This window comes from Populus euphratica, unplaced genomic scaffold, assembly GCF_000495115.2.
Source record: "Populus euphratica unplaced genomic scaffold, PopEup_1.0 scaffold48.1, whole genome shotgun sequence".
Taxonomy (NCBI): domain Eukaryota; kingdom Viridiplantae; phylum Streptophyta; class Magnoliopsida; order Malpighiales; family Salicaceae; genus Populus; species Populus euphratica.
The window spans coordinates 1,752,883-1,767,318 of NW_011499879.1; the positions used below are offsets into that span (position 1 = coordinate 1,752,883).

At 29.8% G+C, this 14,436-nt stretch overlaps 1 protein-coding gene across 1 annotated transcript; it reads right to left on the bottom strand.

Annotated features, from left to right (window-relative positions):
• Positions 1 to 5,948: 5,948 nt before the first annotated feature.
• On the bottom strand, positions 5,949 to 9,959 carry LOC105129111 (DET1 complexing ubiquitin ligase). Its single transcript, XM_011031054.1, has 4 exons — positions 9,746 to 9,959; positions 7,395 to 7,455; positions 6,443 to 6,504; positions 5,949 to 6,339 (listed from the first exon to the last, which is right to left on the bottom strand). The coding sequence occupies exons 1-4, from the start codon at positions 9,827 to 9,829 to the stop codon at positions 6,262 to 6,264; spliced, it is 285 nt and encodes a 94-aa protein (XP_011029356.1). The 5' UTR covers positions 9,830 to 9,959; the 3' UTR covers positions 5,949 to 6,261.
• Between the last annotated feature and the right edge of the window lie 4,477 nt (positions 9,960 to 14,436).

Below are 14,436 nucleotides of genomic sequence, written 5' to 3' on the forward strand. Positions count from 1 at the left end.
GGCAGGAGGATTTGGCAAGGTACAATGCTTGGTAAGCTGAAGGTACAAGCTCGTGCAAATGGGGAAAGGACAAAACATAGTTCGTTTAGATGACTTGGGTTTACTCAAACAGAATCTAAATTAAAAGAAAGAAACAAAACTATACACAAGGAGGAGTCAAGAGATTTTATTGTACGATAATAACAAATTCAAAACTTGATTTCTTGATTAAAACACGTGGCTAATAGGATTATTGATGTATCATTCTTTAAGAAGATATGTGCTAAGAAAATTGTACCACATTTATCCTGGTTGCCATATAAAGATCTTTGTAACTTAATTAAATACATTTCTTGGGTTTTTAAGTTGTAAGCTTGAAGCATTTTTACTCCTTGAAGAAATTTCATATAAATATCACTATCAAGTAATCCATATAAGTAAGTTATTATAATATCCATAAGATGCATAGGAAATCTTTAAAAAATAAATAACAAGGTAATTAAAAACCTAAAGATAATTGCATGCATAATATCACTATCAAGTAGTCCTTTGTTGTTCAAAAGAAAAGAACCCAAAGAGGAGGGCACTCAGTGTATTAGTTGGGCCAAGAACAACAAAAGAGACGAGGCGTAAAGGGTTTTATATGAAGAAGCATTTACCTTGAGTGCAAATAGATGGCCTAGGTTGCAGACCACGCTGGGTACAGTGCTCTGTGTAGCAGATGGGCACATGTGGCTTTCGTTTTGTGTGCCTCTTTAAATCATCATAGAAGAATCGAGTCTTCATTTGCCCCCTTTAACGAGATCATTTTGTTAATGAAAAAGAAAATACATTCCGGGTTTTAGGTTGACTTATTAGATTAATCAGGTTTTACCGAGTTAAATGCAACTCTGATTTATACCATAATTAAACTTGGTTAAGGTTTTGGATTGATCGGGTTTTGAATCAATCATTAGGTTACTTGACCTGTATCTTTCCTTTCCCACGTATGAATTTATCCGTCGCATGGCACATCAAAACCCAATAATGACCTCATACATATACAAGCCACAATTGTTAACCTTTTTCATATATATATATATGTCACGGGTGCTTATGGTATTTCGATTTTTGTGTCTCTGACAGTTAGCTGTCTTCGTTGCTCACGTTTAACCGCGGGGTTAGATTATTTTTTTGAATGAAAAATAATATTTAGGTATTAAAAATAAATAAATAAAATTATTTATGATAAATATGTTAAAAAGCTAATTAGAGTTAAGTTAATGCTCGACATTCTTCTGTCCAACTTGGGGTCTTCATCATGTAATTAAAATAATTTGATTAAAAATGAAAAAGATTGCTTTTTAAAAAATATGTTAATTTTATTAAATTTATAACTTGAGTTATTAAATTTAAAGCACTTAATTTAAAAAAATTACAAAGTTTGATTCCCATAAAATTAAATTGAATTTTTTTAATTATATAAAATTTTGTTTTAAAAATACTAATTTAAAAAATAATGATCAAAATTATTATCACAACTATTATTAATAAGTAATATTATTATTATTATTATTATTATTATTCGTAGTAGGAGTAGTAATATGGTTACCAACACAACCACTACAATAATTATTATTATTATTATCACCACTAATTTTTTATTATTATTATTATTATTATCACCACTAATTGTTTTTGTTGTTGTTATCACTACTATTATTAATAATATTATTACCATCATCATAATTATTATTATCATTATTAATTTAATTATTGTTGTTATGCTGTTATCATTAATAATATATTATTTTTATAATTATTATCATTATCATTATCACCATTATCATTATCATTATTATTATTATTACTACTACTACTATAATTATTTTTATTTTTATTAGCATCATCATTATTATTAATATTACCATGACTATCATTACAACAATTATCATCATCAATTACAAAAAAAAAACATGAGCTTGATCTGATGGATAAAATTCAAAATTATAAAAACTTAGACAAAAAAGTCAAGAAAGACAATAAGAAATCAAAAGAATATGAACCAAAATAAAAATCATAAACTTGATTTAAAGGATAAAATTAAAAGATATAAAAACTTTGACAAAAAAAATAAAAAAATAAAAAGTGAAAGCTCCGAATCAAAATGCCTTATATAAAAAAATAAAAAGTGAAAGCTCCGAATCGAAATGCCTTATATATATATAAATTAAAAACCAATTGTTAAATTGAAAAGAAATTAAACTTAAAAAAAAATGACCAAAAAATAGCAATCAAAACTAAACGGTTTGAATTTTTTTTTTAAATAAGGACCACAATGTATTTACATGGATAGGAAAGAAAAAAAAAAGATAAAAAAAATGACCAAAAAATAGCAATCAAAACTAAACGGTTTGAATTTTTTTTTTAAATAAGGACCACAATGTATTTACATGGATAGGAAAGAAAAAAAAAAGATCACCGAAAATACATTGGTTACATTTAGAGTACATGTTTTGCCTGCAATAGAAGAGGAGATGGAGAGCAATCAACTAAGATGATGGAAGAGATTTTTTGACCATCGAAAACTGTAGCACGTGCTGTGCAAAGTGTGTGGCACTTCTAACATGTTTGTGCTTGCTCTACACGCGCTCATAATTTTTTAATTAAAAAATTATTTTTTAAAAAGGTATTATATTACTATCTTTAACCAACCTTCCAATCAACAGCAAAACCAAGTCTAAAAAAATTTAAATATCCCTGACTACAATGAACTAAATGTTTTGCATCTAAAGGTACATGTGTAATTCTACTGTGTATAAAACAAATACCTAAATGCCTCTTACCCGAGACCACTATTTTTTTTTTTTTACTTTTAGGGGTATTTTTTTTATTTTACCCTTCACAAAACATTGAATAAACACAAATACCCTTGAACAAATTAGTAATGACTAATTCATCTTATGAAAATACCAAAATAACCCTGGTCCAAAGACATACAATCTTTCATAAGAAGGATAAAATAATCATTATACGATAGCGATAAACAATAAAATGTGAGAGGGGCTATAGTAAATCCTTCTTCTATTTTAGTTGTTTGCTAATTTTAAACATGGCTAAACTTACTAAAAAAATGTGTGCTTGCATGTTTTTTTAGCATTGTTTTAGAATTTTTATATACCAAGAAAAAATAATTATTCTTGTATATTTAAGCATTTATTTCATCTTTATAAAAATAAATGAATACAAAAAATATTTTTTGCATGTATTTTTGGACTCTGTAGCAAGTTTATAAAGTCCATTAGAATTTGACCTAAATTAAAAAAATCAATTATATTAACATATCAAAATTAAAAATAAAAATAAATTAAAACTATCAATCTTGTCTTTCTAAATAAAAATAATAATTGTTATTTATGTTTGAAGTAAATAGACTCGTAGCAAACCATCATCTTGAACATTTAAAAATAATAACATGGTTTCTGAATTTTTAACAAAAATAAAAAGTTTTAAATAAGTTTTTTTAATATGTATTCATTGATATCATAGTCGAGAAATAACAACTTAGATTAATATCTATCAATACTAAAATTAAGAATATTGTCTATACTATTTATTAATACAAGGGTCGTGAATCTTTGTATTTATTAATTTCAGAATTTGAAATATTTTTACTATTTAGTAATGTGAGAGTTAAGAATATTAACACTAGAATTAGAAATAACTTTTAACCCAATATTCATTAATATGAAAATCAGACATATTATACATTTTCTTCATGTAATATTTACCAACATCAAAGTTAAAAGTATTTTTAGTTGAATATTCATTAACACGAGATTTGAGAATATTATAAGTAGACCATTAATAGCATAACAAAACATATCCTTATAAATTTAGAGATTTGAGAATATTATAAGTAGACCATCAATAGCATAACAAAAAATACCCTTATAAATTCAGGACAAAACTAGCAATATAATCTACTTCAAGTAGAATGTTTTAGAAGTGTCAATATCTTCTATTTAGCATAACTAGTCCTGTACCATAAAATCTATGTTAACCAGTTAATGTTTCTAATAACTATAATATTAGGTGACAATTCATCAAACAAGACATTTCTCCACTAAGAATAAAATGCCATATTTATATTCTTATTTCTTTTTTATATTTAAGGTTATTGTGATTTCTAGTAGTGATGTAATGACAACTCCGCTTGGAACTTTTTATGACTAAGTTTTGTCATTTATCTATTAATTTCCATGATATGTTTTTCTTATTTGTTTATGACTTTTTATAACTTTAGCATGCATAAATTGGATATATTTGTTTATGACTTTTTATAACTTTAGTATGCATTTTCAATTCATGTTATCATGTATAAATTGGATATGAATTTGTCCCTTTATACATTATCCATTACACTTTAAATGCATATAATATTAATTTTAGGTTAGATAGAAGGTAGTGATATTCCAATAACAATAGTCTATAGTTTGGGTGAGATCTAGAAATCATTTAACTCTTATTTGATTATTTACTTTATAATAATTAGTATATTAATTTAATATTACTCATGGTATTTATCCTTATGCACTTTGTAGGTTTTATATTAACCTTTTAAGGATCATTATTGAGCATGCATGAGACCCTCCAAAACTAGGTAGCATACCTCTTTTTTTTTTTTAGATTAACGTGAGTGTTAGACCCATCTTGCATGCACCATAATTAATTCTACAGGCTCTGAAGTTAACGATCATGTAAACCTTCAATGATCATTACTCTTTTTTTTTTTTAGATTAACGTGAGTATTAGACCCATCTTGCGTGTACCATAATTAATCCTACAGGCTCTGAAGTTAACGATTATGCAAACCTTCAATGATCATCATATAAGCAATCAAGAACTCGAGCTTGAGATCACAAAAGAAACAAACCCTTTAATCCCAAGTTTTTATCATTTGACGACCAACAAGTTTTTATCATTTGACGACGAGCTAGATAGTTAACATACCTCTTGATGCACCAATCCCAAGTTTTTATCATTTGACGACCAGCTAGATGGTTAACATACCTCTTGATGCATCTAATGTATAGAACCTCCCTTTAGGTTATGCCGTATTTAAATTCCACCAAGGCAAGCTTAACGGGCAACATATTGATTTCAGGATTTATGGATAGGATAATGACTGCTAATTATAAGATCATTACTGTTAAGTCAACCTGATCATTTCCCATATAGTATTTTCTTTTTCCTGAAAAACACATCAATCTAGTGTGTTCCAAGCCTTCCGGGGCATATTCTCATGCCACTACCATTATTCTGTAGAGGAAAAAAATGCTTGGGCTTCATTCCTTTTTTATAAGAACATCCATCTTCACCAACCATTACAGTTTCATCCTACAAAAGGAGATCTTTTTCGGACTCAATCAGTTTTTTTTTTTTAATTTTATGGAAACAATAATCAAGTACATACTGTTTAAAAAATCAAACCCATACCCTAATTTAATACACTAATTTTTATATATAAGCGAATATGATACACCAGCGCTTTGGTCCACTGAAATCTCTTGAGACATCCAAACCACTGTACCATGGCAGAAAATCTCATACAAAAGACAATACCTTCTCTTAACTTTAGTTCTATTTCTCATTCTGGTAGCAACCGACATGAATGATCTTTCTTGGGATTGACGACTTCGATTGTCCATCATCTCTGAATATGAACTAGGAAGAGCCTTGGCTTGAATAAAATAAACTCGGCTCTTTCTGAAAAATGCTAACCCTCCAAAAAATAGTGTCCATATCTATAAAGGATTCAAATCTAGCAAGCCTGGCAACCAGTTATGAAGCAACAAGTTACAAGCTAGAAATACTTAGAAGGCAAATACACCGCCACTTGGGCAGGCGGAAACAGCACCACCATACTGAAATGTTTGGTCAACGCATGCTCAAGTGAAATCGAGCATGGCATGGGCTTGGGTAGCAAATTCAAAAAATTCAAATGTATTAATTCCACTTGTGAGTTTACTATGGATTGGAATCAATATCAAAGTCTATCCATATGGTAAAAAAAATAAAAATTAGCCAGGATAAAAAGAAAAGCATAACTAATGATCTCACTTGGTGGTCATATGATGACCCGGTGAATCTGTTGTTTGTACACAACTCTCCTTGCATTGCTCAACAGCTCAGAACAATAAGCAAGCCCTGCTCAGTCAACCAATTGGCACACTGGGCAGTGATGTGGTTTGTATTTACAATGAAAGTCGACATGCCAGACTATTAACATACGAAAGCTTATTATGAGGTAGAAGCCCTAGCCTGCTTGCATCCATGCTCTGGCATTAGATGTTCAGAGGCAGTTCTCTTTTGTCTCAACTGCAACAAGAACGGGAATGACAAGCTAAAATAAGTATGCGTCCAATGGATGTGCATATAAAAGGGAAAGATCAAATATGTGAAAACATTTTACTTTACCAACCTTCTCTTCAGCTCGCTCATAGAAATTTCGCAGCAGAATATTTTTTGCTTCAGTAGTTATCACTGCCAAAGGAATTTAAGCCAGATTAACCACAGATTACGAAATCACCTTCAGATAAAATGAAGAACAAAAAACTGAATTACAATAACAAAATGCAGAAAGTTCAGCTGATCAAATTTGCATAAGCATGTCATAATCCATTGCAAATCATCCCAAGCTTTTCAGAATGCCCATGCAATATCCTTGATGATACAAACGACTGCCTATGGAAATTCTATGCCATCCCAAGTGGTTAATCATGGTCAAAGACCAACTCATGGAGCAAGAGGCGTGCAGATTAGAGATAGTGAAACTGCTCCATCCAGCACTGAAACATGTAAAATTCAACATCTATTGCAGAAAACCCCTGTGACTTTAGGCCAGATGCTTTGTCACTCACATCCAAAGTAAACTAAAGCTCCTTGTTGTTTTATTAGGATGTTATAATGAGCTTGCACCAGTTTTTATCCCCCAACTTCATGCACACCATGGACTTAGAAAGGGTGGCCCCAAGCCTTTCCAAGAATCTATGCCGGTTTTGCTCATGCATGATTGTTGGACTCAATCTCCCCACCTCCCCATCTTTTATATTCTACATTTTTGCCTTTCAAGAATATTTCTTAATGAAGTAACAAAATATTAATATCTTGATGAACAGGAATTGGAAGATAGATCAAAGAGCAAAACGCTAGCATCTAAGCTCAACAAACATTTACATTCATAACGAGAGAGACACTATGATAACATGCACCTTTGAATAACATGTCCAGATAAAGATGTAAAATTTGGCAGCCATATTAAAAGGTCATCCCATGTCTTAGAAAACAAAATATGCCAAGTATTCCCTATCTTCACCCAAAAGGAAAATTTGGGGAGAAGAAACTGCAAGCAGATAGAAAGTTCTGTTCCTTACCTTGATCAGGTGGGGGAAGAGTCCTGCTATGAGTAGGATGGTAGGTGGCAGGAGTCATTTTCTATTACAAAAAAAGAAATTAGCTATGATAATGAGAAGAGATTATCCTTTCTCAGACTCAGTAAAATTATTGTGAATGAGGTGAAACAATTTTTTTCCCTTAAAATTGACAAACATGGTTGTGCTTTAAATTGGTAAACTAGGTTATTTACTTAAAAGTCTCAAACTATTTAAGATTCATATGCATACCAGAATACATACATGATAAACCATATATCATTTCAATCAAGAGATGGTAACATGATTAGTCAAATATCCCTGTCAGACACACTTTGGAGCTGGAAGGTACATCATTGTAGCATGAAATTGAAATAAACCTATACACAAGGTTATGAATGTCTAAAAGAATGGATTGTCTTAATTAAGTGCTATTGGATATCAGAACAGTACCCAGGATTCAGAAATTTCCAAATTTCTATGCAGAGTCCATGCCAGCCCCAGATAGGCAGTCGTTGACAGACAGCATAATGATAATTTTGTATATAATCATCAAACAATTAGGCATGAGTATCAGCTGTAAATTACTGAACAAGATATTAACCATAAACAGACACGTGCACAAGAAGTAGACATTATGGAATCAGATTTTCAGGTATGTATTGCATTATTGTTGCCAGGTGGAAGTACTCTTGTATTCCTACATTTTTTCTTTATTAGGTCAGCTCTACTCTGCTAGACTCTGATGTTTTTTTAACCTTGGCCAAAGAAGCTACAAAACAAGCCTTTCATGTTTCAGAAAAGTGACTGGCATATAAGATGATCCACATTTAGAAAGGGAAATTTATAAATTATCTCAAAGAAACAGGATTTTTAATCTGGTTGACTAGGATATACAAAGAAAGAGTGTTTTGAGATCCTTCTTTTTAATTTGATCACCTCTTTGCTTCTTCAGCTAAAGCTATGAACTATTAAGTTTCCACATGTTCAACCTTAAAATTAGATTTTGATAATGCAGTCACTGTTCTTCCATAGACTGCTAAACCTTCAGGAAAGAGTTAATTTATCTTTCCTGATTTTATGGTCTCTTCAATATTTCTTGGTGATTCTATCTCCATCAATTACTGGTCACAAGAAATTTATGACAACAGTTTCTCTTGGCATCTCAATCAAGATTTTGGCCTGCTAGCCTACATAAGACCATGAGCTATCTCAACTAAATTAAAATGTAATCTTCTTTTTAAAAAAATACAAAATTCACAACGATCAAGACAAATCTAGTAAAACATGACATGTAAGCTATCAGAGCTTTGCTATAAGAAATATTGAGGCAATGTACATACTCATTATGACGATGATTAAATATGTCATAGAAATTAAAGAACTATAGGAAACCATGCAGTTTTATTTTTAATGGGCAGCTAAAGTTTATCCAGGTAAGCACATAGAAGCTGCTCCACTTCAGGACTTCAGGAGTATATTTTATCATTTGCTTGATTTTAAAAAAAAATATGCAAAGAACATCTAAAGCTAGATATGATTTGAAAATCATTTTCAGGAAACTCACATTATAATGCTATGACACAAATGCTGTCCATTAATATTTGGCATTAGAAATGTTCATGATGCGTCAAGTACAACCCAGTTCAGGTAATCCTGATTCTAAATGAAACTTGGCAAGCGATGTATATCCTTTCATGGCATTCCATCTCACAGCCAGTAATTGTACAAACTTCAACATGTGAAGATCCATTTAAAGCACAGCTTCATTAGAATTATTACACTAGATTCGTTCCCAGCTCATCATCCCACAAACAACATGCCCCCCAATTTATATGGAAAACAAAGCTAAAACACGAAGAAACAGAATTATGATGCTACATTTCTTTTAACTGACCCCTAAGTTTTTTTCCTTACCATCTCCAACATAAATCAAGACATCCACATGTCTAAACACATGAACTCTACTCACAACTCCAGAGACTTGAACTAACTGCAACCTACTAGCATTAGAACCCTAGCAATTCAATGACTTCCTCATTAAAATCGTTAAAGACTCCTAATCACACACCCCATTAACATATCTGGGTACACCCAGAAATTCAGTCAAAAGTGGGAATATAATGTTCATCTACCTTATCTTCACCTACTTCGAATCAGTTCTTTCAAAAGTATTATCACACAGTAAAAAGAAAAAGAAAAAAAACCCAGACAGTAAATTAAGTCTGAACTTCACAGATCATTAAAAAGATTAGAAATTTTACTAGATGATCGTGAAAGTTAAGCAACAAAGATATAAAATCTGTGTTTGGTTAATCGATAGGTAGTAATAAGAATAAATATAATATACTTACAGAAGGATTAGAAGGATCAGAAGATCGAAGTTGGCTAAAGTTATGAGGGTCAAATGAAGGCCAGTCACCAAGCAAAGACCCCATTAGAATGCGAGATAGAGAGATTAAGAGAGACAACAATGGTCTGATTCTAGAACCAACCTCCGCAGGTTGGCATGACAAACTTCCTAGTCTTTATAGGTCCATAAATAGAGAGAGAAGTGGCTAACTGGGCTCTTTAAGTTGAGACTTCCTTTTGTCCCACGCATACCAACTCGTGCGGGGAATCGATCACTCCTATCCTCCGTAGTATGGTTAGAACTATTTAAGTTGGAACTAAATAGATTCAGTTTCGATATGTAAAAATAATTAGGAATAATCTTATCATTAATTTTTTTATATTTTGTTTTCATCTTTTAACGAATATTAGTTTGGGTAAAGTACACGTTTAGATCATGTAGTTTAGGTTTTTTTTTTTTTTTTACATTTCACCTTTATGTTTTCACATCTTATAGTTTATAAACTATATGCATGACCCGTGTGATGTCACAGATTAATAAACTATATGCATGACCCGTGTGATGTTGCAGATTAATTTATTTTGCATCAAAAATATAAAAAAATAAAATTTAAAAGTGTTAGGTTTTTCTGCAAAACTATACCCAAGAGTCTTAGATTTGACTATAATGTTTGACTTAAGAGTAATATTTACAATATTAATAATAATATTAAACTTGCATTACCTAAGTTTAAGTGAGTTTGACTGCAATACCAGACCCAATAGCATTAGATATAGGTTTGGCTACAAAGTTGTGTCATAAAAGTGTGATAATTAAATAAATTAATTAAAAAAATCAACAAAAAGAAAAAAACAAATGAGAAAAAAAAAAGAATCAATTGGGTTAACCCGTCAAATCAGGTTAACCTGTCAAACCTAAGATTCGTGTCATGAAAATATAATAACTAAATAGAAAAAAGATTTAATATTAATGAAATAAATTTTAAAAAATAATTAAAAAGAAAAAAGCATAGAGAAAAATACCTACATGAAGGAAAAAACTAATGAAGAAAAATAAAAAAAAAACTGAATTAACTGTGTTAAAAAAAACTAATGAAGAAAAATAAAAAAAACTGAATTAACTAGGGTTAAACCATCAAACTCGGGATCCGTGTCATGAAAGCCTGATAATTAAACAGAAAAACTTTAACATTAAGAAACTATAGACAAAAAAAATAAATTAAAGGCATAAGTTTTTTCATTGTAAATTGCACCGTGTTATTCACAATAAAAGGCTTAAAAAGAAAAAAAAACAAAAACATACGCCATGGGTTAATTTTTTTCTTGCATAAAAAATATGAAAAAATACTAAGATTTAAGAGTGTTAGTTCTTTCTGCAAAAATATACCGAAAAATCTTAGGTCTAGCTGCAACACTTGACCCAAGAATACTATGTATAATATTAATAATAACATTAAACTTACATGACTTAAGTTTAAGTTAGCCTGGTTGCAACACCAGACCCTAGAGCATTAGATGTGGGTCTGGCTATAAGGTTGTGTCATAAAAGTGTGATAATTAAATAGATTAATTAAAAAGAAAAAACAAAGAAAAAAAATCAATAAAACTAATAAAGAAAAAGAAAAAAATTTGAATTAATTGGGTTAACCCTTCAAACCAGGTTAACTCGTTAAACTTGGGATTCACGTCATGAAAGTTTAATAACTAAATAGAATAAAATAATTGACGGGTTTACCCAAAATTAACTGAGTTCACCTGTCAAACCAAGTTAACCCGTCAAGCCCAAGATACATGTCATAAAAGTTTGATAATTAAATAAAAAAAAATTAAATATAAAAAAATTTAATATTAACAAACTAAACTAAATAAAAAAATTAATTAAAAAAAAAAAAAACGGGTTAACTCGTCAAATCAGATTAACCCATCAAACTCGGGATCAAACAAAAAATTTCATTTAAAAAAAAAAGAAAACTCGGGATCAAACAAAAAATTTCATTAAAAAATAAAAAATAAAAAAATACAATTTAGTGTTTCATTTAATTTTTAGTATATAATATAATATAATATAATATAATATATTAAAGATGGGAAAGGTAAGGCGTGGGAAAGCTACAATAGTTTCCCACACCTTTTAAAGTATTCTATAATTATTTAACTTTACATCAATGAAAAAACATTAACTAAGTTTAAGAATTATTTATAGGATTATTACTATATTTCATTTAATAATAAAAAATTCATTATACTAAATATTGCAAATTTGTCATTAAATAAAATAAATAAATAAATTCTAGCCACCACTCTACTAAGAAGCTGTTATTTGGCGTGAAATAATAACCAAATATATTAGTCTAATAAAGATTGGAATCGTCTATGTTAAAGATATTTGTTAATTATCATTTTGGTCTGAGTTTATTGCAAGGTTGAAGTCCAATAAAGCTATAGCTAGAGGTGGTGGAATGAGCTAAGATGGTGGTCATCTTTACTTATAAATATAACAAAGTAAAGAGAGCAAAGGTAGAGCAACTGAAGAACCAAGAAGAGAAGAGACAGTCATCTTTACTTATAAATATAGCAAAGTAAAGAGAGCAAAGGTAGAGCAATTGAAGAACCAAGAAGAGAAGAGAGAGAGAGAGAGTTTTCTAAACAGCATAAGCAATAGCTACAACACTGCTATAAGAGAAAATTGTGAAACAAATACGTTAAAAGTAGAAGTAGAGTAGAGGGTGTTCCTTCTTCTTCATTATTATAGGATATGTGTTCTCTCTCTATTAATAAGATTGGCTTTTTTGTGGTTATATGTAATTTTCCAAACTATGTAAATATTTCGCTTTTAATAGATAAAACTCAAGATACTCATAATTCTATTGAGAATTGAAAAATGATTTATTGCATATACACCTAATTGAGAAGATATGATCGCGTATAATAAAAGGTAAAGATATTTCGGTTTGAAGATGTGAATGGATTTATGAGCATCCTAAATGAGTAAGAGAAAGTAAGATGATAAAAGGATTAGAAACTTTGAATATAAAAATTAAAAAGGATATACCATAACTTTATATCTTTATGTGATCAATGTTAATAATCTCTCCTATAATACACATAATGATAAAGAGTGGTGGAGCCACTAAAAAGCATCTTAAAGAAAAAATGATGCAATCATTCAATGAAAAAAAAAAACACCCTAATAAAAAAGTGTGAGGGCCGTGTGAGGGCAATTATAGATTGCCTCATCATTGATGTTACAATTGTATATAATAAGTGTATTAATAGAAAATGAAGTAGTGAAGAAGAGTATAAAAAAAATTATGGAACAACTTCTTATAGATTGTCCTTATAGTAAAAGTAAAGATTTAGTTGAACTTTTGAATGAAAAGAAAATGACTCATAGAGAAGAAAGATATGGTTTTTAGGATGGAAGAGAGGCAAGCATAACATATAGAAGAGTAGATTATTAAAAAAAATGGTGAGTTTGTGATGTATTGCAATACATAATTAGTAATTATTGCACTTAAAAATAAATATTTTTATTGAAATGGGTGTTTTAAGCCTTTATAAAAAGCTTTGTTGATCATTCTAAACTAAGCATGATTGAAAAGATTAATTGGGTAATGAGATGTATGTCATAGACAAATATGAACACTCTTCAGATATGATGTAGTAAGTCATCTAGTTGTGGTGATCATTTGGTGTAAGCAAATACATGCTTTGATGATTATAATGATTGAAAAGCACTGGTTTAAAAAAACATATGAGCATATGAGATGATTATTAGAATGTTGTCATCTAGTATGAAAGGACAAACCATGAGCATTGGTTTTCAAAAGGCTAGCATCATCCATATTAAAAATAGTTGGCAGCCACCATTTTTGTCCAAACTTGCTGCAAGGTTAAAGTTTAAGAAAGTCACATATAGAGACGTTGGAATAAGATGAAATATTGGTCATTTTAGCTTATAAATATAGCTAAATAAAAAGAGTCAAGGTAAAAGCAAGAAAACAAGAAAATGAGAGAAAATTATCAGACAAATCAATTAAGAGTATGAGTAAAAGGTGTTCCTACTCCTTTATTGTTGAATAATTTATGTTTTCTCTCCACTAATAAGATTGGCTTCTTCATGGATGTAGATGATTTTACAAACCACGTAAAATATTGTGTTCCACCTCTAACATGAAAAGATTATAACAACCATGGTTCATGGCTTCCCTGTTATTGTTTTTAATGTTTTAAGGTGAGATCCATGACGTCCAACCTCTAATAATGAAAGAGGGACAAAGATCATCATCAAAAAAAGTTTACTGACCAAGTTTTTCAATAAAAAAATACAAATTTTGCTATAAAAAGAGTTTTTCAAAAATATTTTATTGACCAAAATCTTTGTCAAAAAAAGTTTATCGACCAGGTTTTTCAATAAAAAAAAATTCAAATTTTGTCGAGGTTTAAAGTTTATGATAGAAACCTAAATTCCATTAAAGTCACTATAATCCAATTAAAAAACCTAGTTTTGAGAGTTCACACTTTCTGATGAGCCATAAAAAAGATTGAGTGCTCTAATATTATTTTCCCTACTTTCAGCAACCACTTCAAAAAAAGTTTTTGCTTTTTCTTTGTCAATGAAACCCTTGTTAATTATCACATACCAAATTGAATTTTTATAAATTCCATTTGAATTCCCACGCTTAAAAAAAAC

Bases quoted from the DNA above. Each gene is read 5' to 3' on its own strand.
- LOC105129111 (XM_011031054.1), bottom strand. From the start codon at position 9,829: ATGGGGTCTTTGCTTGGTGACTGGCCTTCATTTGACCCTCATAACTTT. The intron at 7,456-9,745 runs GTAAGTATATTA...TTTTTGTAATAG, and splicing joins CTGATCCTTCTAATCCTTCT to AAAATGACTCCTGCCACCTA. The intron at 6,340-6,442 runs GTTGGTAAAGTA...TTCTTGTTGCAG, and splicing joins ATGAGCGAGCTGAAGAGAAG to TTGAGACAAAAGAGAACTGC.